Raw genomic sequence first — 27,666 nt, 5'->3', positions numbered from 1 at the left:
CTGATCATTCCAGAATAAATTTGAATTGCGCCTCGTCTGTGGCGAAGCATGGCCGAAATCTAACATTCGCTGTGAAAGGCGAACACGGAATGCGAAGAGTGATTTCGCCGTCTTTGCGCCACTTGACGCCACTGTTCATTTTCTTAAAGAAAAAAAGAATGAATGAAACAAAATAGATTTCTCGTTTGGAATCGCAGCATTCTACGTGTACTCATTTAACCTACACGAAACAGGCAAGAAACTGCAAAATACGATAATAAACGAAATTCTCCGCGAAAATGGCACTTCTGAGCGATATTTGATTGCGAACGACCCAGTGCATGGTTTAGCCGGGTAAACCATTTATATTCTGCATGGCTGCTGTATCCACGCAACATCCGCTAACGTCGCGATGGCTCATCTTCGGTAGCCGTCAGGGTGTATGTGTATTTTTATCTGGTCTGGTTTTACAGCGGTATACCTGTTCTGGACTTGTATATATGGCTCGGTTAGATCTATCGTCGTGTCTGAGTGAGAACTTCGATACGCAAAATAGGCGCATTGTGGCCTATATATGCGGTCCTATATCCTCGGGCGCATTGTAGAACCACTTTAAGGATTGAGTTTCCTGCAACAATCACTAGTGAGAACTTTTGCGCTGCAATCGTTCAGCCACCACGGGAATAACGGTTGTAGTGCATGTATTTGTCTGACCTTCGTGCTTGGATTCAGACGCTATTGTGGCTTCGATTTATTACGCTTTAGCTGGGCCGAAATTGGACTAAACTTCGAACCAATCTATACTGCTTTATAATGTAAAAGGCAGTGAGACTCTGCGAACACGCATAGTCGCTGCCAATTGATTCTGCTTTTCTGTGGTGCGATGGTTTCAATATCGGGTTTCTGTGCTTGAAGTCCTGTGTTCGAATCCTGCCGTCGGACAATTTTAGTAATGTTTATGTAATTATTTACAACGCAATTCTCTCTCGAAAATTATCAGTTTGCTAAGTCACGGAGCCGTTCAAAGCCAGAATGACGAAGTTTAGGCAAGTTCATGTCCTAACCAAGGAGGTTAAAGAAAGAAAATTCTGGAGTGGCGGCGCCCGCTATTGTTTATACCATCAGGGGTGAAGCCAGCGCTTGCCCTGACTTCACCTCTGGAAAAATGCCGCGCATGCTTGCAGTCCGCGCACACCTTAACTGCTTTTGTTGTGCGAATGTAAACGCTATAGGGCAATTGTAAAATAAAAAGTCGTTGTTTCTAGCTAAAATATTATATTTGGCTGAGTGTTGATATCAAGATCTCTCAAAAAAATGTGCCTCGGCATTCAAGTTTCCTCCTAAAACCAGAAAAACGAAGGAGTATATTCAATAAGATCTTCACAGCGAAATTAGCCATCTGAAACGTGAAGGATGCGAAAGAAAGCGTTTCCTATAATCCACTATTCCCTGATGTCTCTTCGTGCATTGAGTAAGATGGCGGAGGCCTGGCTTCACTTTCGAAGCAGCTTCGTCACTCGAGAAGGTTTTTAACCTCCTTGGTCGTAACCATCATTCCCATGCCGGCCTAGCACTGCTTCCAGCTACCGCAGGCACTAGCGCCACATAGTAATTGTATGAAACCCTGTGCCTTTAAAAGGGACCCTACCAGTCTTTCTAAAAGACAGCCACTACGAGAAGAGGTTTGGAAGACCGAAATACGAGTTGCGACGCCTCCGTGAAGTTTCCGCACTAGCCATCTGCGACGTCATGGATTTTGAGGGCGTCTGTGTGGGCCCAGTGTGGGCCCATGGCCAGACACATGGGATGGTTGGCAAAAAAGTCTCGCTTTTAAAATAGTTTAAGAAGAAACATAGCAGGTTCGAAGAGCGTCGGTATACGTGCAGTGCGAGGTCACGTATTTCGAAGCAATCATCCCACATATATAGTCGACGTGGCTCAGTGAACGTTCTCTAAACTTGCCAAGTTCAAGTCTATGGCTCATTTGGAAGACAACTGAGCCGTATCTCCCGAAATTAACGGCAGACTATGTAAAAAATCCGTGACGTCACAGCGTGCTGTTGCTGGAACACCCTTCTTTGGTGATAGCATCTTTACGAGCTTACCGAGCCTCTTCTCGCGGTAAAAATTGCTTCTGGCTCGTATCCGCAGCAAGCGCAGGTAAGGCCTCCGCGATCGGGCGCGTGATCTCGGAGGCCATGGCACGGGAACGGTGCGAGTCAATGTGTCGTGACGCCATGACACATCCTGCGTAGAAGAAGTTCTATAGTAAGGCGCTCTCTGGTGGTATCTTTATAAGCTTTATGAGGTTTCGGCCTTCATTCGGCGCGTCATGTCCAAAATGTCAGCAATGGCTCTCCGGAGTTTCGCGAGCTATCGTTGTCGCGCGAGCTCTATGGCCTCCACAGTGCGGCACAAGGAAGAAGCGAGTCCCTGCATCTGCAGAGCTGATTTATATTTCAGCATCGCGAGTTCTCTTTGGCTTTTATAAATGACCGAGTTCTCCTTTGCGTCGAAAACTGAATTAGTTCGAGCGAGGGGAAGCTGGCTAGAAAAGTAGCACTGGGTTTCCTTTCTATTATTTAGTCCTGGCCTACAACGCCGTACAGCCGTGGCCAACTGTCGCGGAAGCTCTGCTCGATTTGTTTCTTGGCGCACTCTTTGTCAAGCTCCGCCTGGAGACACGGGGGGCGCTCAGTGCGCAGGCGCGAAGCACGAGGAAATGCGAGCGCGCCACCAACGAGGCCATTCGTTTTCCGCACTACACAATGTCGGGAGCGTTTTGTGAAATTGCCGAGTGGTGCATACGAGAAACGGAGCTTCTTTGTTGGGGTGATTTTTTTATCTTTCGAAAAGAGCGTTTCATTTGTATCGCGGTGCATCGCTCTTTCTCAATTTATCGTTTCGACTGTAGCTTTGTGTGGCGAGATAACCGACGTACAGGATCACCGTTCTACAGAGCTCTTCTCCACTCGCTTGCAAACACAAACATCGCCGGTTTGTTATCGCATATGTCGTGCTTCTGTATTTCAAGGCATCTCCACTATCTTTACATTACGTTTCATTCGTCCTTAAATAATTTCTCAGGTTTGTTAAGCGACGTGAACACATTGCGCACGTTAGTGGCACGATATCATCACGGTCTGGACAGGTGTGTTAAAAGAGCTCATAGGTGGGCTAACCCTACTTGATGTTGAGTACGAGCGCCAACATAAGATATTGACAGTACCGTTGCCGGAATCGTCCATAGCCCAACAATTGTTTTCGCACCTGCCACCAGACGTCGACGGGCGGCATTGAGGTTGGAATGGATGTCAGCACACAGCGTCTCCGCCTGGACACGGAAAGGAGCGAACCGAAAGCCCGATTGGATTCGCTAATCGCATCAGACGTCCAAGCTCTTTACCGTCCTTCGCTTTGTCAGCGGCAGGATCACGCGCACACCCGCTCTTTTATTGATTACGCTGTGTGCCTATCGCGAGAGAACCAGCGAACAACGCCAGCGCAGCCCGATATCCCCCGGAGGGGAGAACGCCGCACAGCCGGTCTTATTGTGCGAGGGCCCTCCTCCCTTCGCGTCCTTTTGTTTATCCGGAGCTAATAGCTTAGTCGTGCCTCGCGGAGACCGAAGCCCCGTGTGATATCCACGCGCCCTGTCTCTCTATTTATCTTATTACATTTGCACAACACGCTGGAGAACGCCCGTGGCATTCTCTGTGGACCGAATGCACCTCTGCCTGTCGTCGTCTGTCTGATTTTGTCGTCGTCGTGTTTCCTCTGCTACACGCCCTCCGAGACGAGTGAAAGCAGACGACGAAGCTCGATCGTTGTGCGTCGTCTGCTTTGAGATTCGTTTATCCCTGGAGAGATAGGAAGACAGATATCTCGCTTGGTGCCGTTTCGCCATCTTTTCATCCTGTCTGTTGCTGTTTCTGTATTTATCGTTTCCCTGCTTCCTATTCGCCTTATTATCTTACGCGGATTGTTGGAGCAACCGGGCTTAGCGTAAGTCACAAGTTGCTGTCAGCTGTATTACACTGGTGCGCTTCTGAAAGAGAAGAGTAACTAAAGCCGGTAATTCAATTTCGTCGCATATGCGCAGTGTACTGTCCATTCTCTCCTTGGCAAGACGTCAGTAAAGCTTTTTTTTTTTTTTGTACTATTCATCTTCCTGGACTTTTCTGGTTCTTTGTCTGCCTTGCTCAAAGTCTCTTACTTTCTTTCTTTTCTTCTCTATTTTTCTTTTTTCTTTTCACTATTCATTGCGATCTGCGTTGTTTATATTGTTTCATGTGATCAGTGTTGTCTTTCTCCGTATCTTTGTTGCTTCAAAACACCATGTGGATATTTCAATCTTGCTCGTCTTCTTGTCAGGAAAATTGTAAGCTTGTGCGAATATCAATTTTAAGGTTCGAAGCGAACTCGAAGCGTATAGTAATTAGCGGCGAATAATTTCGAAGCGATTATCTCGAATAGTTGTGGGATTTGCTTGAAAAGTTGACATCAGAGCCAGATGTTGACAAATATAAGAAAGTTGGTTCTCTATTTGTTAAAAAGAAGACAAGTTCATCTCTGCAGCCAGCTTATTTTCAAAGCGCCGTTATTCCGATATTTTCATGCATAAATTCAAGTTCAAGATTTTTTTATGACTTCATCTGCACAGGCATCGCGACGTCGTTCGACGTCGCTGTGCTGTGAAGTGCGACCTTGACAGTGCGACACCGGCAGTTTATGCTCTGTTATACCGGTGTCCCAGGTACACTTCTGATCACGATCGGGGCTTATTGATCGCGATCAACAGTGGTCGCTGCGACACGGAAAAAAAAGGTTTTTAAACGTTCTTTATTCAGGCTGCCTTCACTTTTTGTTTTTAGCGTTTTCACAATACTGCACTAGAGGGCGCAGACGTCAGCCTGCGATCGCGATCAAGGGGCCTGATTGCGATTTTTGGATCGCGAAAGCCCGGATCAGGATACCGCAAGAACGCGATATCAAATGACCGTGTAGCAACGCTCGATCCAGGTTCAGCCCAATGTGGATCGGCCCCGATCGCGATCAGAAGTGTACGTGTAACACCGGTATTTGTTGATGGTTTCCGTCTTCACGCGAGCTGAACCCGTTACGTTCAGCTAGCGCACAGACAGTAAAATCGGGGCGCGGGTTACACGCGAATTTCGCCTCCAGGTGTGGCTTCACGGCAGCGCTGCCTTGAAACCATTTTTGGGGCAACGTTCTCCGCCATCAGCGTCGCCGAAGAAGTGCGGAACGAAGCAGCTGGCCGATTACATGACGCGGACGATTCGTGTATCCGTGAATAGAGACTGTATTTACAAACAATCTGGCGTTGTGTGCAGTTAATTTCGCGGGTTATTGATGCAAATTTGTTGGTCTTTTTTTTTTTTGTGGGAATGTTGTTGTTTTCTTTTTTTTTTTAGGTTGGAGGGGGGGGGGGGGAGGGGGCGGAGCTGAGTTGCGCGGTGCGGTTTATATGCAAAAAAAAAAAACGTATATTCGTTGGTTTCGAATGATTCAAAAACTTGGAATGCTGAAATTTGAGCGGAAGCGTTGTGTACGTAAGTATGCGTGCGTGCGTGCGTGCGTGCGTGCGTGCGTGCGTGCGTGCGTGCGTGCGTGCGTGCGTGCGTGCGTGCGTGCGTGCGTGCGTGCGTGCGCGAAGCAATACGAAGCAATTTACTGCGGATCACCGTTCGCTGCATAACACTCTTACACGTCGAGATAAACGATATTCAGACACTTGAACGTACCGCTTAGTTCTTCTGCCATGTAGGGGCTCTCAAAATCGGCAACGCATTCTTCGCTTCGCTCTTCAACGCGCTTGTTCTTGTCCAGACTTTGTGGTCAAATCAAGATGGTGGAGCGCTCAAAGAATTGTTGCGAAGTTCATATTGTTTGAGCCCTGTCGGTTTCGACACACACCATGTATATACAGTCCACTTCCGTTAATTTGACCTCGGTTAATTCGACTTTTCACTTAATTCGAATCCACTTGAAAGTCCCGACAAGAGACCGTACATTGCTTTGGAAAGAAAATACGTTTAATTCGTACGCGAAAGCATACCGCTTCGGTTAATTCGACCCCCCACCGGTGCTGCCCCCTCTTCATACACGCTGCCAGGGTTTATTAAAAGTTTGAAAACGTGAGAAATTCAGCAGTCGGCGTGTCTGCTTCCTTACAGGCGACGGCGGCGATGGCAGCAACCTGTCCCGCAGTGATGTCTCTTTTGAGAATTTTGTGAGCGCGCCGAGAAATGTGTGAGCCACGTACTGGAAGATGTATATGGGTATTGTAATACTGTACGGATACTGTGTTGATGACGTCAGTCTACTTCAAGCAATAAAAAAAAAGGTTCGAATCCGTTCATTTTGCCGCCGTTTGTTAATTTCACCTTTAGGATAATTCGATCGAAACTAGAGTTTCGCAAGGGTCTAATTAACGGGAGTCAACTGTGCTCGTACGTGTGCGCGCGCGCGCGCGCGCGTGTGTGTGTGTGTGTGTGTGTGTGTGTGTGTGTGTGTGTGTGTGTGTGTGTGTGTGTGTGTGTGTGTGTGTTTAAACCACGAACAATCCCAAATTTTGTATTTATAATGCGTTAAAAGGGACAAACTAAATTTGAAGCTATAAACCAGCAGCTTTGTCATACGCGCGGCATGGGATGCTATCACATTGCAGAAGCTCGCCATGTCGGTATTGTTTTTTCCACATAGTTCTTTTTTTTTTTTTTTTTTGTCTAAACGAATCGGAGAGGATTCTTGCTCCCTAAGCCAATCTGCGCAAGAGTCGCAAATCGGACAGTGGGGGAACTTTTGTTGCTTTCATAACCGGAGAAACTTGTTGGAAGCGGTTATTCTCTTGCGATTTCCTGCCATCGTCAGCCTAAATTGAAACTTGGAAGTCGACTGCAGGCCGACGGGGCGACGTTGGAAAGAGGAGTGCGTGTGTACTTCGTCTGTCGCGCTTTTGTTTTGTGTATGCTGCGCTGTTAGCAACACGCCGACCTAGAGCTATTGTAAGCACATGCGCAAAAAAACGCAAAAAGACAAAAAGTAATAACGGAGCAACAAACACGAGGAGGTCCGGTACCTTAATATATGTGCACTTTTTGTAGTAACACCAGTAACACTGTGAATTTTGGGACTGTGTACCAATAAATATTGTGATATTGCAACAATGGAATACCATACAAGCCCACATGCCCACTCTTGCTATGGAAAGCCATTAATTTTGGTTTGTATCTTTCGTAGCAGGGACCGGCGCTTTCTTCGCCTGCCTGACAGAGCATGTTTGAATATTTGAATGAAAGGTGAGGGGGGTCGTGAACATTAATCTTGTTCTCGATGGCGCTTTCGGCGCAGTGCTCGTCTGAAAACCAAGATACGCGCCTGCAATATTGAACAAAAATTGGAGACGTGCGCGGACGTGATTGCGCTCCCCTCGCTGTATTTTTTATTTTACTTTGAGCAGTCATCAACGGCGAAATCAGTTTGACTGCGAGAAACCCGAGGGGCCGCTAATGTGCAATCAGGAAGGCCGTATATGGCGAAGCGAAACACTCCCGAACGGATATGTGTCGTCCAATCTCACCGGAGATGAAACGAATTTCGTCAGGCGACCTCCTTTCTTACACGCCCCGAACCTGTTTAAGTTTCGCTGGTGGTGTTGACGTAAGGAAAACCTCCTCCGTGAATAATTCATATGCGTTCCCTCGTCGTATTTGATAGTCTTTCTTTTTCCAGTCTTTTTCTCCCGCGCCGTAGCGTTTCTCTCTCTCTCTCTCTTTCTCTCTTTGCTTTGCGAACGGCATAAGCTTAGAATACGTGCACTTTTTGTAGTAACACCAGTAACATTGTGGGTTTTGGGAGTTTAACAATAAAAATTGTGGATTTTATGTATAGTTGTTTAAGATTGATGTTTTCTGCCTGCGTAGTGCTTAAACAAGGTGCTCTTCTTTTATCGTTAACATATTTTTTTTATCACCTGTGGCATATGTCGCGCAATTCTACTACAACAGCTGGATTACTCTCATATGTGGACATTATTAAATACTAAAAATCAAAAAGAGTAATTGGCTAATTGACAGTTTCACTAATTAGCATATAAACTAATTGTCTAATTGCAAATAGATATTGCAAATTACGAATTGTAGCCAGTGACATTGAAAGTCATATCCACTTGGAAGGAATTATGTGGATGACACCAGTTTCAAAGATACGTTTTCAAAGTTTGCGACGAAATGCGTTGGTGTTCCAGTAACTCTTGAGCTTCAGCGGATAAAAATAGCGTTTTGTTAAAAAAGTAAATAGAACAACAGCGCATTTTAACATCAAGTTTGACTGCGCTTATCTCAAAACTGGTGCTAGTTTCGAAATTGGTACCAAGTTGATGTGTCCTGCGAAATCACTGGCTTCAATTCGTGTATTGTAATGTGTGTGCTAAAGTAATGCTTTGGAAAGTTAGTAAGTGAAATTTTGTCAATTCGTCAATTATGTATTTCGATTTGCAGTGTATGTCTGCCACTTTGAGTAATCCAGCTCAGTAAGTAGATTTGCGCTATATATGTCTCAGGAGATATCTAAAAAAATGTCCGTTAAGGTTAACATAAAACACCCGGTATACGTATGCAGTATTTCTCAAGCTGTGGCCATCTTCTGTCCCTTGCTGTTAAGCTAAATGAATGGGTGAATGTGAAAAGTGTTGTGTCTCGATCAAAGGTACAGAGCCGAAATAATGCAAGATATTAAATGACAGCTTAATAGGTAATACATAAATGCCGGCGTAGGCAGCACCGCGGCAGCCACCCAGAGGGGTCCGCGTCCTATATATATGGCGCGGTGCCGGCGGTGCCTCGATCACTACCACCACTCGAAGCACGTCTGCTGCCCCCTGGCAGATGCCGCTGCCACCACTGTCCATGTGGTGTGCATGTCCACATGTGCGCACATTTATTCATTTACTTATTTATTTGGGTATTTGTTATATCAGGCTTGGGTTGCAGTCTGTGCCGTCCCACTACAAAGGGACCAGTCACATGTCATCCTCACGACAGGCATTGCACAACAAAGAGCATAGTCGGCACGGTGACGTGTTTCCGCCATCCTTGCACTTCCAGCCTTTCAAGGCACAGTTGGCGCATTGCGGACTGTTTGCTTACGCATTCACACTCTTGTTTCTCGCGAAATAGTGAAATGACTGCGCGATCTCTGCTTGTCAGATTCACTGGTATACGTAACCAAACAATCGTTCTTGGACGACTGTAGGTTGACCACATAATCATGAATGCCTCGAATCATAATGATCTCCGTCCTCCTGCGATCTGCAATGAATTACTACGGTCGGCATGCCGCGGAGCCAAAATAATTGGCGTGGTGCGATACTTCTGCATGATAGCAGCGCGAAAACGTAAACCGCTGTGTTGCTGCCGCCGCAAGTCAAGTTCATCCAGCTCGTCATGGTCGATCAAGAACTGCGGCAGCAGCGTGTCAGCGCTCTCTTAAAGCGTGCGAAATGCAGATGCGGGCGCGACATAACACTCGTAGGATAGCGCATTGGTGTTCCCGAGTCGCCTAAGATCGCCGTTAAGCTACGGTTCAAAGGCCCGAGCGTACTCGAGCGCGTGGCTTTGGAGTTCGGTCAACCGATCTGTGTACCTGCGCGGGGAGTGTCATTTTGCTTGGATGCAGTAATATATTCTGAAATTGTGCGTTTGCATCCTTAGGGTAACTTTCCGGGGGCAATTTATCTATTCGTGCCATGTTTTATCTAACCGCTTTCCCGCCTACCTCCGTCACGGGGTGTTCGAATAGGTATAGCTGCTGTGCTGATGTTACAGGGCTCGAAACCAACCATCGGACCAACTTCTGTCACCGAGCATGTGTAAATGCGTGCCGCTTTTCGAAGAACCTTTCACGCCGACAGTACGATGCGGGACTGGGTAGGTACCGCTGTACGATGTAACACTTTGTCGCCGACTTAGAGCACTGTACCACTTGGTCTGTAGTGGTCTTCAATGAACCTTTTTGGTGCCAACTTGGGTCACCAAAAAGGTCCCTTAAAGTGATGCTGAGCGGAATCGAACCCACGTCACAGGGGTTCCTCAACCCGACCCCCCGCCACAAATGCACTTAGTATGTGCCGCTTTCCTGTTCATGCTTTTCACGCCAACGCTTTAGGGAGCTACGCCATGAATGCACTGTGTCGCTCTTCGATGAACCTCTCGCCAACACTGAGTATGCGCCCCTGACTGTGCGGCTAGCGTTTGCAGGACGCTTCTCGTCTCGGAGGCCACAAGCGAACTTATAGGCAAGGCCACTGGATGGCACGACCTGTACAGAAAACAAGTGCGAGCCCGGCTGACGCGTTTCTCAGCGTTCGCACGCGCCACGCATTTCGGAGGCCATGCTCATGCTTCGCGGCGGGGGCGCTAGATGGCGCCGAGTGCGAAAGAGGAGTCCCGCTGCAGTACACGCTTCACACATAGCTCGACCGTGTTGTGTCGCCATATTGATTCACTGCTAACGTCGACAGTCATCGTAAAATGGGTTCTGTCGGGATTATTTATGCGCTTTTGCTAACGCTTCTGTGCGTCGGAGAGTAATTTCTTTCTTAGTTTGCGTGTGTTGGAAAGTCACGCTGCTTTCGGGCAGACTAACGAAGGGGTGCATCTCGGGGGATATGTATGGATGCTCGAGTATGCCCTCTGGACATGGTGACGCACAACAAACAGTGCGAGTAGTGTTGTGGGGCGACGCTCGCCGTCTTTTACAGGATGTCGATAATGCGTCACGCTTTACCGGCATAACCTTACCACAATGTGCTTTCTTGACCGTCGCGCAAAAGGCTTGGATTGTCTACGCCTGCAGGAAACATAGGAGATGATAGCCATGGAAAAAAAATAAAAAGACTATGCGCCTCCAGATTGTCACTCGTGTCCAATACTCGGTGTTGCGGGCGTCAGTGCGTACTATAGCTTTCAGAGACTACGCAGATCGAAAAGTTCTGTTTTAAACATTTATACTTGCTTTTCGGAGAGCGCATTTAGGCACTTCGAATGGTGGGCTTTCTATTGCGCTACAAAATAGAAGTATGATGATGATGAATGAATAATTAATTTTGAGAAAACGCACACTGAATTGACGCGGCCTTTGTAGGAAGATCTAAGTGAGGAAAGGAATGCTTTCAATTTTTCTTCTTGGTATGTAAACATCTCCCAAGTACGGTCACAAACAGTTTCAATAATAATCCGTCAATTTTCAATGGCTGTCTTTGCCGCAATTTTCACGGTTACGGTAGCACGATGGGTATACGCGACTGTATGCATCCAACATGGCGGACGCTGAGATGATCCCGACGCTGCCGGAACGTGCATGTTTGGAGAGGAGCGGAGTTCCTTGCGCCACAGTTAACCTCGGCTGATTTTATTGCGTAGGTGCAGGGAAGCTTGATAAGATTTTCTCATATATGAAGAAATCTCGGGCATAGATCAATTCACTGGTGCCATTCAAATAAACTAACAAATCGCAATCAGATGTTTATTAAATGCGTACGCATTAAACACCTCATTGCATAAAATGTTAAATACTGGAAACGCAGCAGCATCTCATTTCTCTAGCGCGAAAGCATAGATGGAAGTTTTTCACAAAGCTTAACATGATTACGTGTGCTTGGCGACGCGCCTTATCATTTAAGTTCACTGTTGGTCGAGGGGTGTCAAACTCTACATGTTCTGCCGCAGTTTTATTACGCGTATGAAGGACACATGAAAATAACATTTGCCGCTCGTGTAAGCAATATTCGGCACTAAATGTTCCGGTTTTAAATATTCTTCCTTTTTTTTCTTTTTCTTTTCATAACAGGAGCTATGTTTAAACTCCTTTTATTTCTAAATTGTAACGAATCATTCCTAATTGCCTCTCATTTTCGACATCTAAGATTTCGTCGGAACACGAGCAAATGTCTTTCACTACAGTTCGAGGTGACGTTGTCAAGCTTCCGTTGTAGAGTCGACCGCCTATATTATTTTACCTTCATAGATCTGGCTTATCTATTACTAACCTGTGCTCTTTTTGTCACGTGCCAGACACCATGAACCATTTCTTTCTTTGCTGCCGCTGCTTTTCCTCCCTCTGAAGAATGTGCCTATTTCCGACTGGTTGTCTGCGTTTAGCACTTACACCACCAAAGATATTGTCATTTGGTGCCTGTCAATTAGGCCCAAGACAGGGGTCTATATCATTACTTTTCTGCATAAGTTCACCGATGCTACCGGAAGATTACGCTACTGGGGTACCGAAAGTGGTGTACTTTATTCTTCTTTTTTTTATGTTTATGAATGAGCGCTCCTCAATTTTTTTGTTATGCGTTAGTTGCCTAATGTTTGATTGTTTGCTTTCTAATCCTTCGTTGCCTTTTGTTGGGTCACTAGGGTGCTCATTTAATTAACTCCAATGTGGCCATGAATCCTCCTCGTGGTATATGGGTCATACGTGTTGAGGCAGCTACAATATACAATTACGTCCTATGGATATCCTTTGGACATCCACTTCGGGTACATGAATATCCTAGGGATGTGTCGAACACCGGACGTCCCTCACATGACCGTTTGGCTGCGCTTTCTGTGTCCTGCGGACATCCCTTGAATGTGACAATATACGAGGACAGGCTGCCTACATTTGACGGACCTTTTGCACATTGTTTGCTATAATGCATATTTCGGTCACAGCACATGGCAGATCGCCCACGCATCAAGATCATTGTGTGCACACGTTGCACTTGCACGCACGGGTGCGGCAGTGCAGTACACTCCTCGTTCTCCTAGACCTTCCGCCAAGCTTATTCAACTCACTGAAGTTTCCATTGTAAATTGCGTCACAAAGTTTTTTTTAAGTACAACACGAGCTTCACGCATGATAGCTTCGGATTGTAATTCGAACGTCGAGAAAACACAATTTTGTTTCGAGTAAGCTCGAAGACAAAGCCTCTTAGAGGACAAATATTCGCGTGTATGCCGAAAAAGGTCCAAGGCGGGATAACCTTGGGACATCCGCGGCAGGATATCCGAGGCAGGTGCGATATCCTTTGGACATCCATGTTATAGCTTATCCGAAACTTGACGTCCGGCGGATCTCCTGTTTGTCTCCGAAACGGTGCATGGACATTGGGACATGATTCAGATGTTCCAGAGCGACTTTAGAGGTATATCTGATTTCTGGCCTTTATTGATTGCCCTTAATCGGGAAACAGTAGAAGAGTCGGCCAGGAGCGAACAAAATCAGTGGAAGGTCACAATAGTCATTTTCAAGAAAAAGAGACGCCTACTTCTGCAGCCCTTAAGGGAGCACGGCACAGAACGCGCGTTTGTTCTGCGCCGAGCGTTCACTCCCCGTGAAAGCGCGCGTCCCTCGCGCCCTTTCACTCGCACATACAGCGTTCGGCGGCGCGCGGCGACGATTTCATCTCCATTGACGTCATACGGAACCTCACGGCGATGGCGACGCCGACGGCAGAAATCTGCTTTGGAGTGTCCATATAATTGCTATCGCAATAATATTGTCTCTCTTCTCGATTCTACCTTTTCGGTGTTTGAGGAATGCAAGAAAAAAAGAAGACGAGTCTCGGAAAGCCTTCGTGCTCGCGCTTCGTTTACATAAAAACAGCTCCAAAAAACAGCGGTCCGTTTCGGTGAGGCATCGAAGCTAAACTTTGTAAATCGGTTTTCCTACAAAGTTATTTTCCGACAAATCTCTCGTCTACAAGATACACTCCTATCGCCAAGTGGGACAGGAAGCGCGTAGTTTTCCACCGAAAGGTTGTCATCATTCAGTGACATTCACCATAGCGCTGTGTGCGTCTCTCTTTCATTCTGTGTTCCCGTGTGCCGCGCTGGGCTTCGTGAGATCGACATGCAGCAGCAAAGCACAGGAGGTGCCCTTGTACCATCATCCCCCGCCGGGACGTGACTGCAGCCACTGTAGTTTGCATCACCGTGGTTTGCAGGAACCACGAGAATTTCGAGTCCTCTTGCTGGGATGAAGCCCGGACGTCGGGTTCGTGTAAGAGTTAACAGCCGAGTTCAGCCAACCGCATATAGGGTGCCTCGTCGATTATGCGTCTTTGCTACAAGCTACCGCAAAGTACATTTACATTCCAAATTTTGTGCAGAGCACACCCGCGAGCGATTAGGCTGAAAATCAGATAGTGCCGCACCGAGGAGCTTTACTGAGCCAAAAACATGACATGCCGCTGCTTCAAAATGTTTGCCAAATAAAGAACGCAAGGAGCACCCCGATTTAATTCATAAGCGGAAAGTTTCGACAGCTTAATTGGAATACATTTCTAGCCCCGCTTTTAGTACAAGCACAGTATACGCTGCTCGCGCCGTTTGGACAAGGCGTAAGGAGCTCCTAAAGCGCTTACATGTCCTCTAAAGATGTGGTCAAAGCTTCGTGTCGTGCACAAAGCCACCGTCTACGATATGCGTCGAAACGGAGGTTTGCTGCGCCGCACCGGCGTCACGCGCTTGCATTGTAAACGCGGAGGCAACGGAGGCAGCTGAGGCAATTAATGGACGCGTCACCACGTGATCAAACATGGCAGCGCCCACGGGAGCACCGCGAAAAGGTTCTATATATATATATATATATATATATATATATATATATAATATGACACGTGTACTTGTTTAGCTTTCACCGGCTAACAATTGTTAAACGTTATCGCTCGGCGCAGGACGCGCCTGCATGTATCGGAAGTTTCACGAATGTTATCGATGGTTCTATCCGTTGTCACCGAAGCAATAGTATGAGCGATGGCACTTTCTGGAAGAAACGCTGTCGCCAGCGACTACTGTTCGATCACTCATGTATAAAAGCCGACGCGCTTGACCCGCGGGTCAGATTTTGACGACCGCCGACTGTGCTTGCCGCTATCGTTGTTCGTTGAGTGTAGCCGGTTTTTGTATATGGGGGGCGCTCTTCTATATACATGCTCCCACCCCTTCTCTGCCGCCACCTCAACGGCTTCCCACACTTTGACACACCTAATGCTGACGCATGAAAAATCCGGGCCTGGTGAGGAGTATAGCTGCCGAAACATCGGCAGATAAGAAGTAACGCAACTGCGCACCTCGATAAGAGTACACTCTCGCTGCTTACATGATGTCTTTCAGGGAGATTCTTGCAGTCAGTGACTATACCGTTCGCGGGCGATGGGGGTCAGGCAGTGTGCCTTTTCATTCAGCGTATGTGTCACGTGCTGTTTATCAGCTTTCGCAATACTTTTGGCAGCGACACAACTTTCGTGGAGGTGTGTTGCATTTTCATTTCTTTCTTTGAAGGGAGTCATGCTGGTGTTTCCAACACACACTGGTCGAACACAGCAGCTCAAGAGATACTGCAATCAATGCTCTCACTTCCGTTGTTTTGTTCGCAAGGTGGCGAATAATACTTACGTTGCACACTCTGTAACACCTCGACGTCAGTGCGCAACTATTTCCTATCATTCGGCTCGTTTCAAAAAGCGCGCACACATTACGAGGTACAGCTTCACGTAGCGCGTGAGCCCGACGTTTAGAGATGCTCCGCGGCTTCTTCTATTTTTCTATTTCACCCTAAGCGCACTCGGCACCACGAGTGCACCCTCTGATGTCAGACCTCGTCGGTCGTCAGTTATCGCAATAGCTATCGGTGATATTTAAATTATAGAGGCTGGTTTAAATCACGGCATCGATCGCTCAGTTGTAGTCGGCGCCCTTCTGCATAATTATCTTTTTTTTTTTCCCCGCTTGTCCTACGCGTATGTTCCAAAATAAGCTCTAGCGACTGGTCGATTATGGAGAAGAAAACCTAACAAAAATCGATCATTCTGAAACCTGAAAGGAGTGCTGACAATATTTGCGCATTAGGTTAGATATGATCACGTTGCTCACTCACCAAAAATAAATAAAATGGGGTTTTACGTGCCAAAACCACGAACTGATTATGAGGCACGCCGTAGTGGGGCACTCCGGAAATTTTGACCACCTGGGGTTCTTTAATGTGCACCTAAATCTAAGTACACGGGTGTTTTCGCATTTCGCCTCCATCGAAATGCGGCCGCCGTGGCCGGGATTCGATCCCGCGACCTCAGCAGCCCAACACCATAGCCACTGACCAACCACGACGGGTTAGGGGTCCGTTATGCTACAACTAAGACGGCTTGAAGGCGAAAGCCCGAGCGCCGCTAACTCAATGAAACGACGACCACATTATTTTGCTGAGTCATCATCACTAGCTCTGAAACCACAATTCGTCATTTTTGCCAGTCACCCTTCCTATTATTCACTAAACTCGAGCCGTGACTCAGCACTTCTTTTTGCTGAGTCACTATCCCTTGGACCCTCAAATCTCGCATATATTTTGCAAGTTACTCCCCCACTTCATAACCCTTTGATTCACCCTATCACTGCTTGGTTCACCTTCATTCAATCTGTCATCTCGGTTTTACTTCCATCACACTTGGTTTTGCTCCATTACTCGAAATTTCCCATTTTCATAACTCATGATTCACCCTATCACCACTTGATTCACCTTCATTAACTCTCATTTACTCTTCCTTATCTTAGCTCACTCTATCTCATCATTACCTTTAGTTTGACTCCTATCACCCAGCTAAGCCCCTTTAATACACCATCAGTGCACTCTTAATTCACCTCTCTCTATACCCATTATTAGAGTTGGAGCATATGCAGTAACTCTACTCATTATCACTTCAGTTCACTTGCTTAATCATCTTCCACCCTTAATCGTGGTTTTGGGTGCATTATCACCTCTTATCCTATAAAAGGACCATTTCGTGTCGACGACGCTGTTTTGGAACGTCCTTGAAACGGAGACCTCTCCATGAGAGACATATATTGAATAATTAACATAATTATGCTAATTATCTTTTTTTAAATTAATTACCTTACGGCACATATTTCAATCTACAAGTTATAGCTAGTGAGTATGCAAGGCATATCGACGGAACGAATTTTGAGGATGGCTTTGGTTTCGAGATAAGTGCCGTCAAACGTGCAATAAAAATGCACTGTTGTTCCACTTACCTTTTTAAGAAAACGGTTCTTCTTTCTGGGGTTTTACGTGCCAAAACCAGTTCTGATTATGAAACATGCCGTAGTGGAGGGCTCCGGACTAATTTTGACCACCTGGGGTTCTTTAACGCTATTTTATGCATTGCGGCGTAGCAGTAACTAGAACGCCAATGTATTTCGTCGGACACTGGCGTAGTCTTGAAAATTCGTTCCGTCGATATGCCTTACATACTCACCAGCTACAATCCGTAGACTGAAACATGTGCCGTAAAGCAATAACTGAAAACGTTAATTGAAGTAATTACGTTAATTATTCAATGAAGCATTTTGATTTGTCGTAGAATGGCCGCCTCATCGAGTGATTGAGATCAAGGGTTATAATTGTGCCATATGCCAGAGGCAGTTTTCTAAAATTTGGTGCAGAAAAACAAAAAAAAAAAAAAAACAATCCTGTATTGTTTTCCGTTCAGTTTCGCGTTCGTGAATCTCCAGTACAAAATGGTTACCACTGCGATCACCGATCGGCGCGCTTCTCTTGCCCCTAGCGTCAGCCGACGAAGCGGCTCGTTTTGGCTTGTCTTTTTGCGTGCATTTTCCTGCCTGCGTCCTTGGTGCTGTTTGCGCTCTCGTGCATTCGCCTCATGAATCGCCTTTTGTTGGCGAGAGCAAGCGCAGTTTCTTAATCGTATCAGTTGTGAAAGTCAGCTTGAAAGTAAGCTCGTAGAGTGTGACAAAAACTTTTAGAACACATCAGCACACGCGCTACCTCTCAATGGAGATACTAGCGGTGTTTTTCGCCATTCAGCAACGTTTTTTGGCATTATAGTATATTTTTTCTTGGATAGGTGACGCCACAGTACGGGAGTCGCCTCTTTGTGACGCAAGAAGTTTGCAGGGTGGTGACGCGTGGGGTGCTGCGCGTGGTTTTAGTCTGTGTTTTTTTTTTCTTTCCTGCGAAACTTCGGCGTGATTTTTTCCTCTCGTCTGGCAACAGGGGCCGGCGTCTTTGTGGTGGTCGGTCGGTCTTTTTCATTGTATTTCAGGGCATCCGTGCGACGAACTCTGACTGAACCGTTGTGTGGATCTTTGTTCGACGACATTCGTGTGTAAACCACCTCGCCTCAAGCGCGTCGTTTGCTACGTCGCTCGCTCGGGCTTCCGCCGGGCCGTGCGAGAAAGAAACGCGCCGCGTCGGAGTTGTGTGTTGCCGCCGCCGTTTCAGTCGACGACTCTTGAGAGGGCTCCCCGGACAAGCCAGGCCACGTCTAAATGGTCGTTGTACCGACCGCGCCACAAATGAACATGCTGCCGTGCTTAGATTTGCACGGCCCGAGCACCAACGGAACCTCCACGGCGCTCGGTGTGGACTCCCAGGCTGCAGTGAGTGCTACAAAGCCCTCCCCATTTTCTTTTTTCTTTCTTTCCTCGCTCGCTCCAAGTGGCAGCAGCCCCCCGCCAGGCCGCTCGGTCTGCGCGACCGGCTGTCGCCGTTGCCTAGTGCTGCGTGTTTTTTGTTATCGCGGCGAACAATCGCGTGCTAGCTGAGGAGCCACGATATTCGCGGCTGTGTGTGTGTGGGGGGGTTCTCTTTTTCTGTTTGCTTTTTCCGCTTCGTCAAGGCGCTGCCGACGACGGCGACGAGTTCGCAAATGTGGTCGCTTCTCGTAGCTGTTTGCGTCCGTTTTGACGCTCACGGCCTTCGTGTTCGCACTTTGCTTACGCATTGGCTTACGGTCGGTCGCGCGTGTTCACGTGAGTCCGATCCTCGTCCTAGTGCTGTGCTCGTTGCTTAAAGTGCTTCAGTCACTTGCCAAGTCGACCCTCGCCGCGACGTCTCCGTTCGTGGCATTCCGGGGAAAAGAGAAATAAAAGTAAAAGAAAATTGAGACCGTGCTACTCGTTTTTACTTTCCCCTCCTCCTCGCCTGCCGTGTTATCCAATCCGTGACGCGTTAATGTTACGCTGTCTGCATTGGATCCGTGTGTATCCGTTGCTCCGTTCTCTCCGACAACGCTCCTTTGTTTAGCCTGAAATGTGCGTATGAGAGTTTTGCGAAGGATGGCAGTCAGAAAAAGAAATCCGCGTTCCAATGGCCAGAAAGTCTGGAGTGTTTGGAATTCTCCCAATGCGGTTTTTTTTCCTTCTTTTTTTTTTCTGTTGACATGACCTTCGCGAGGCCATTTTTCTGGTGTGCTTTCTTTTGTTGGCCATGTTGCTGCGGTGTTGCCGCGAAATACGTTATGGCGCGTGCTAGCACGTTGCTATCAGCGCGCCGCGTGCGGGGTTCGTTGTAGGGTGACGTCACTCTCGTGAACCTTCTTGTAGGGGGGGCCTTCGGGAAATCGGGCGGCGTGGTTAACCGCGAGCGTGCGCCCGACGTAAACACGAACTTTTGAGAGTCAAGGCAAGCTTATAGCTGTGTGGAGCTGTATTTAACTGTATCACTTTCACCTCGAAGAGCTTCACTTAGCGTGCACGTAGGAATGTGGGCCTGATCACATCTGTCCGAAAATGCACGTATGTTCCGTGGGTTTCCTTACAAGGCTTAGAGGTTCGAGTGTGCAGCACTCCTTTTTCTGAATTCGTGTGTCTTCGGCGTCGAGACGCGATATATAAAACTAAGGCGCAGTTCGTTGCAGTTACAGCGCAAGCGGCCGTGAATGCACGTGTTCATCCCAGTATACTGTAGAGAAAACACTATAATGCGGATACTGCAAAGAATGTGCGCGATGGTGTGCACGTTATGTTTTGCATTTGGGCAGCAGTAAAACAGCCTAGGGTATGCAACACTTAGTGTTACACACAAAGCAGGTATCATTCAGATACCTTAAATAGGGTTAGTGCTCAGAGCTTAACTGCCGAGCTAGCAAGAAAAGCATATTAACTCCTAACTTTTCGTTATGCTCAGTGACCTGAGTGGGCAAGGATGCTTGTATTCAATGTACACAAATGGGGTGGAGCAGCTCAAAATCCTTTTCAGCATAATAACTTTATGGTTGTCTGGGTGAGCACTTATCATGCTGTCACTTGGTATAGATTCCTTTGCATTGCAGATTGAGATGCAGCCCTCCTCAAAGTTACCATAATATCAGTGTCCCAAGACTTCGCTCATAATCTGTAAAACTGGACATTTTATGTCACTAATGCGACTACTCGGACACTTACAACCCACATTGAAATTCAAAGGGGATGCGGACTTTCAAAGTGTCCTTTATTTAGACTGCTTTTCTACATGCCTACACTAGATGTAGTATGAAGAAAGTTCAATGATTAAGGGTTGTTATTCAGGAACAGGTCTTCCGTGTGTGCTGCTGCTGCATACTGTGCCATAGCATTAGCATGGCACACTGAAGTCTAAGGGGATCCGTAAGGACTTGTTTTTTGAAAAAATCGCAGGACGGGACCAGCAGGGTGTATATTTCACTGGAAAGGTGCCAATTCTTGGTGCTTGAAAGCAAGGTTGTTGCATGCTCGTAAGGCAATTGTTCCCTTTATGTCGATGCTTTTAAAAGGACTACTCACATTTTCAACTGGTCTTTTGTGTATGTGTGGGTGCGCTTTAAATGAAGTTCTGGTTCCTCTAAATCGAAGATAATACTGCCAGTCATCACTCATCTATTTAGCATTACACTTGCTTTGCTTTCATTACTCGGGAGGTGAATGATGCACTGATCAACTCTGTTCCTCTGCTTACCGTACCTGCCAAATGCGAGTGCAGCCACACGAAAGGCGTGCAACCAACGTCATCATACCTAGCTCTATTGCTACACAACAAATTTTGCCCTCTCTCATTATGTCACAATAATACAAATGACAGGTCCAGCATTGTAATGTCAACATTAGTATTAAATGACACATTGATGCTGGTTGCCTCTCTTGATCATCAGCCTAGCCTTCTGTTCCCGAGAATAACGACACAGATGGTGCATTCTTGGGAGCCGTCAAGACGTCCCCTCATTGATTTCGTGGAAGGCCGAACTGAAGACATGCCCCGACTGTTTGCATGAAGACTGGCGTTGTTTGTGGGGACAATCCTTCCTTTAAGTCGTACTTTCCTCCGATGGGCAGCACCCACTTACTGGTCGTGCCTGCTCCACTTCGGAACAAAATTATCACAGCATGTCATGATGAAACCACCTCAGGTTATCTAGGCTACACACAAATGTTGTCCCGACTGCAACACAAGTATTATTATTGGCTGAAATGCAAAAATGCCCATGTCTGGTGCAGTGCATTGGAGGCACGTTAAAGATCCTCTGGGGGTCAAAATTAAACCGGAGTCCCCCACTATGACGCGCCTCAGGATCGAATCGTGGTTTTGCAAGTAAAACCCCAGAATTCTATTCAGCTTTGGATATCAGTACGCGTCAAGGACTTCCTGAAAAACTGCCAAGACGATACTTTGGCCCATACAGAGTTATCCGACACCTGAACAATGTGAACTACTATGAGGTCATGCCAGATGCTGAAACTTGCTCGCAGCGCTGGAAGCGCCTAGCCAAAGTGGTGCATGTGGCGCTCATGAAGCTGTACCTATCCCAGCGACTCAAGCTTTAATGTCTGTGCACTCACATGCTTAAGTTGTTGTGCATTGGGACGATGCTTCCTTTGGGAGGCAAATGCGGCGTGTGTAGTTTGGCAAGGACAGTGATAAGAAATATATCTGCATTTAAAGGAAACGATAGAGAAGTGACTAGCGTGCGTTATTAAGAAGACCATCCTTGTTACTGTTCCTGCTGACCAGTGCTTTTGGCACTCAAGTTTCCAACACTGCGACACTATCCTATAAGTGTTTCCTTACCGTCATCCTTTTACGCGCAAGAGGTGTATGGTAGCTTCTACTTTTTTGAATATGTCGGTGATGCTTTAATCAGTGGCTACTTGCATCCTTTGTCTATTTCCACACATATGGTAATGGCACTAATAAAGCTTATTGAGCTTTTCTCTTATTTTCGTTATGCTGATGTAATATAGTATTCTTTGTGCTATATAGGGTCATATAACAAAGTTGACGAAGTACAACTTTGTTGCTTTCAGCTGCTTCAGCAGGTTTTCAACTAAGCCTAGTGGTTCTTTTTGTTAGTGAAAACCGAAAGCCAAGCCAATCCCATCTGGTTAGAAGGTTGTGGTGTCTTTCTAGTGTTCGTACTCTTGCGCTATGTACGAATAGATGAGGACCGGAAAACATGGACATACGAATAGCCTTCATCGCCCCTTTAAAGTTCAGTTTGTAGGGAGCTTGCTCTCTAAACCTTTTTCGTGTACCTTTTTTTTTTCTTTTTTTTTTCATACTTGTATGATTTTAAAACATTTGCTTAACATAATTCTTCAATAGTGCTTGAAAGGACTTTGTTGATGCTGTAGAATTCCTTGACTGTTCCTTATTTAAACAAAAATTTCTTCGAACCCTGACCTCGCGAAGTTTTTGGGTCAAAACACCCCCAGCATCTAACTGTAGCTCCTTACGGCATAGTCGGTGACGTCAGACAGATTTATGGCTCACGGCGAGAGTGAAATAAGGCTCCTAGATGTTGTGGAGAAGAGCAGCTGGCTGCTTGTATAGCACATGTGAAATACATGCGCCTCGGTGGAGCTCGCAGGCTGCAGCCATTATGGACAGGTGGCTAGTAAGAGAAGCTTTCAATTCCTCTGGGAACATTTTCTTTCCTCTCGGCTGTTCCTCTGTACTCAATTCGCGGTGCAGACTATTGGAGGTTCTGTAGACTTGATATGCTGTAAGCAACATCCGTCTTGGTTTCCATCTTTTATGGAATAAATAAGGTAAGCTAGGATGGGGGACTTAAATACCTGCGAGATAATCGTGTTTTTTCTGCCCCAGTCTGATGTTTTAATGTTCTCATCCCGAACCTCTAAGAACAAATTCCTCTCTTGCGATGCTAAAACACGTGCAAATGTTTTGTATTATTCCATCAAGTAACGGCGATTGAGAGGTGAAACTGAAAACGGAAAGCATTCAAAAGCTGTCTTGTTTAAATCAATGGTTATCCGCAGTTCGTGGCCCACTCATGCTGCAAATGCCGTTGCTGTACAGGGCTTGCTCTGCTGCTGAGCCCAATGTCGTGGGTTAAATTTCTAGTCATGGCGGCTCTGCTTCTATATGACGGAATACAACAATACTCATTCACCGAGCATTGTGTGCATGTTAAATACTCCAATGGTCAAAATTAATGAAGCCATCCACTAACGCGTGTCATAACCTGTGTGGTAGACGCCATGAATCGTTATGTTGTATACATATGTTAGTGTGTTTTCAAATCTGAGAAGCAAAGAACAGTCGCTGGATGAAAGAATAGCAAACAGCTAGAATAGACATAGCCTCTAGAATATGTACAATTAGTAAATGCTTACAAACTTCAAGCTGGCTGTTTTATTGTTTACTGATGTATGGTATAATGTTTTCTGTCTTTTGCTTTCTCATCATAGTAGAGGTGGCGTGAAACTGGGCAACCTTGAGTATTTAAAGGCCCAATTTTCTGCTTATCCTTGAGTTCCATTTATTCTTTGTTATTCGTTGTGCCTAATGGCTGATCCTAAAATGCATGGAAATAAGGGCAGCATTGCATCATGCGAGATATTGGTGGAGGGCAAAAAGGCAATAAAGTGAAAAGAATTGTTTCAGTGTGTGACTGCAGCAATCCTTTTAGCATTCTGATACACATACCAACCGTGACCACTGAGAAAAAGGAGAATATACGTGCATAATTTTATTTCAATAGCAATTAAATGGGCACGTATGTCATATGCACATAATAAAAGTGAGCAACTGTTTCTGCTGAGCTGCTGTGTGTATGCACTGGTATGAGCGGAACGTACAGTAAGCGTCAAGCTAATGTTATCTAATATTTCACTCGGCACTAGCTAACGCCGACGGTGTCTCGTCAGTCTCGCCTCGTGTGCCAGCGAGGTGAAACGCCTCCGCCACCACTGTCGGTGCTCCTCATCAGGCCACTGTTGTGACACACTCGGTAGCTATCAGCATGCTGTTCTATCTGCCCAGCAGCAGTTGCCTTGTATGCTGCGTCACACAAACGTGTTGCACCGATGTATTGTTGTTAAAGAAGCTATGACCATGTCATAATGGTGTCATTGTGGCTTAATGCTATCTAGTTTCGAAACCCTTATAACCTGTGCTGAATATTGACAAATGTGGTATGAAATGAGCTACCTCGTCATTGCAAGTAAGCTGGCGGTGTCTAATGTTGCTATAATGGCTGCATGTCTGTTTCCTTTCTTTGCCACTGACAGCAAACTGACCTGGAGCCCGATGCCAATGGCGCTGCCACAGGAGTGGTACTTACCGGTGCCCAGGCGGCAGGAGCCCAGGCCGCAGCAGCAGCTGGCATGGCAGTCGTGGAGGCAGCCAAGAACGGCCAGCCCAAGCGGCTGCACGTCTCAAACATCCCATTCAGATTTCGGGACCCCGACCTGAGGCAACTCTTTGGCGTGAGTCTATGTGCCTTTCCTCTCGGGCTATTTTTGAGGGCGTAGGTTTTGGCGAGTTGGTATAAATTGTACACACAAAGCGCTGTCGTTTAACTGCATTATTTACATATGTGCACACACATACAATTCCTGTCCACTTGGTTGCCTGCATGCCTGCAGATAGGTAAATAAAAGTAGTTGGAAGTTTGTGTGTCCATTTTACTTTTAGGACCTAGTCATCTTTCTTACTGTATTGTGAAATCAGACTGCTAATTCTTTATTCTTGCTGTTGTTTATGCATGCACATTGCATTGCTGCAAGAACCATATTGGTAACAGAGACGAACCCAGTCACCTGAATTTGCCATGCAGGCTTTTGCAGGTGGTTAGTTACAATAGGTAGATTGAAATGGTATCGTTACATGTGACTAACTCATTCGCTCACGCAACCAGCGGATCGCTAGCTGTATGACGACCAAGGCCAAAGTCGGAGGGACCGGCGAATAGCCGACCACTCAAAGAAAGGCTGTTGCTGGCTTTTTTTCATAGACGGCAGCACATTGTAGATTGTATACTTATTGCTTGAAATGTCACTCACTAGATTGACATAATTGTCCATTGTCTACAGCGATAGTATTTAAAAAACAGCAAAAAGTTCACGTTCCCATCTCGCATAAAACATGGCATTAAGCAAGGATTGACAGATGTAGAAATTCTGGAACTTGTGTTCGACAGTGATGCCAAGAGGGACCTCTCTGATGATGAGGAAGTTTGTTCAGACGATAAGGATTACGAAAATGATGACAGTCATGATAATAGATTTCGTGTTCAGAGCAAGATATGGTGTACTCTTCGTGCCTCCTTCGAAAGCGCCAAAACTGGGCTCTTGGCAATGGAAAGAGGCTGACGCAGTGGAGAATGTTGTGAAGCACCCCTTTAGTGGTCAACCAGGTATCAAGTGAGCCATCAATGTTCCACTCTCATCGGAGAAGATATTTGGGACATCATCGCATTGCACACAAATGCCTTTGCACGCGAGAAGCAGCCTTTGCATCCTGGTCCCAATTGGTATAACACCAGGTGAAAATGAAAGCTTACTTTGCAATGTGTCTACTGATGAGCCAGGTGATGAAGAGTAGTATTCAGTCCTACTGGTCACAAAGATCTGTTATCAGCACACTGGTTTTTGCTTCTGTAATGTCCAGGCAGCATTGTTGGGTGCTATCACAGTATCTTCATTTCTGCATCAACACCCTTTCTCAGAGATTACAAGCTGTGGCAGTATCGGCCTGTGCTCATTCACATACTGAAGTGCATCGGTACAGCCTACCAACCCAAAGAGAGTATGGCAGTTGACGAAAGCCTTATGAAGTTTCATGGGCAGGTCTCCTATGTCCATTTATATCCCTCTAAACGAGCCATATTCGGCCTTAAATTCTACAAACTCTGCGAGTCTTCAAGTGGCTACTGTCCGAAGTTCTCCATTCGCACTGAAAAAAGTGAGAAGACTCCCGCTGCAACTCGGTTATTGTGCAGTGAAGCTGTTGTTGTCTTCATGGACAACTGGTACTCATCTCTGGTTCTGTTCCGTCGCCTGGATCGAATGCTGTGGGCATAGTTCGCTTACACCGCAAGGACATGCTTAAAGAGTTCAAGAAAGTCAGAAAGGCTAGTGCAAGGCTCCTTTTTCACGAGGCTTTATGACCCTCTTTTGGCAAGATAAAAAGCAGGTCACCATGCTGACAACCTGGCACAAGGAAGCCATTTTGACAGCAAACAGATGCCAGAGTGGCTTGCTGGTTTTGAAACCACAAGTTGTGATTGATTACAACCGAGGCATGGGAGGAGTTGATCAAAGAGACCAACAACTGGCTTTCTTTCCCATAATTAGGAGGTATGCAAAAGGCTACAAGAAAATCTTTTGTTACATAATAGACAGCTGTTATGACAGCTGTGTCTTATCTGCCAAAGTAGCAGGCAAGCAGCAGAGTTGCACGGACTGGAAGGTGAACCTCGCAGAGATCTTTGAAGCAGCAGTCTTGCCGCAGTACCACGGTTGAAGAAAGCATTTTGTTGTGGCTACACCAATGCGCCTCAGAGTGGGCTAATTTCCCCCGCCAGATAACGCCAACACTGTCATCCATCCAGGCTGCGCCTACTTCGCACAGCACAGGGCAAAAAGGCTGAGAGCCAATGGGAAAAGTACGAAGTCGCACTTTACATGCCTGTGTGTTTTAAGGAATTTCATGCATGGAAATATTTTCGAATGAATTGAATGCCATGAGTGTTAGTGAATAAAATAAAGCAAGTTTTGTTTTTCTGCCACTTGTTCAGTAGAATTTATCGCAATTTTTTCAAGACCCCGCACGTGGTGTGGAATGCACGGAAGCGAAGGGGTTAAGGATATACACGACTGTCCACCTTTGGCCAAGGCCCATTTGCTAATGTTTTGTTTCTGTGATGTACAGTAAGGCGAGGAGAATCTGAAACTACTGGCAGTCGTCTCTTCTTATGACATCCACGTGTTGAAGTTATCAACTTTGGTTCGACAAGGAATGTCGCTGGAGCTGTTTGAACAATGGGACTTGTCTTCGTCACGTCTCCTTGTTGAAATGTTAGCTCCAGCAACATCCAGTATTCGACCACAGTTGATCGCTTCCTAGTATACATCTCTCTGCTATCTGTCCTATGTCGCTATCCACATACATATTGCAGCTATTTACTGAGCACGGTATGCATCAATGTGACATACAACTAGCTGTGCTGCCATTATCCACTTCTACTCATACATGTCTCCAGTAGTTCATAGCTGGAAGTTGCTAAATTCAAAAAGTGTACAAAGCTCTCGTAATCTATTTGCAGCAATTTGGTGCCATTCTTGATGTTGAAATCATCTTCAACGAACGGGGTTCTAAGGTGAGTAAGCCCAGCGTTAGTATACGTTGCTGTGCAACATTTGCTTTTTTTTTTTTTCTTACGAAATTGTTTAGTTTCATGCATATGCTCTTGCCCGTTTTGTGACATGTAAACTTTGCCAGCTTTGACGGTATGAGAAACGAGCTTGTAAATAGTGTCACTACACTACCTCATGCAGTGTTGTACTCGGTGCTATCGCAGTGTCACTGGAATTTTGTTTGCCCTGTTTCTTAAGGTGTTGGGTG

The 27,666-nt window shown here is 46.2% G+C and overlaps 1 protein-coding gene across 1 annotated transcript in view; it reads left to right on the top strand.

The window, feature by feature from the left end:
• LOC119453983 (protein alan shepard-like) overlaps positions 1 to 27,666 on the top strand; it is a 261,137-nt gene that overhangs the window by 188,931 nt on the left and 44,540 nt on the right. Inside the window, exons 6-7 of the mRNA XM_049667198.1 lie at positions 24,330 to 24,527; positions 27,368 to 27,421. Coding sequence (XP_049523155.1) covers positions 24,330 to 24,527; positions 27,368 to 27,421 — 252 coding nt within the window. The remainder of the gene's footprint in view (positions 1 to 24,329; positions 24,528 to 27,367; positions 27,422 to 27,666) is intronic.

The sequence above is a fragment of the Dermacentor silvarum genome, chromosome 5 (genome assembly GCF_013339745.2).
Source record: "Dermacentor silvarum isolate Dsil-2018 chromosome 5, BIME_Dsil_1.4, whole genome shotgun sequence".
In the NCBI taxonomy this organism is placed as follows: domain Eukaryota; kingdom Metazoa; phylum Arthropoda; class Arachnida; order Ixodida; family Ixodidae; genus Dermacentor; species Dermacentor silvarum.
This window is presented reverse-complemented; position numbering and strand designations above follow the sequence as displayed.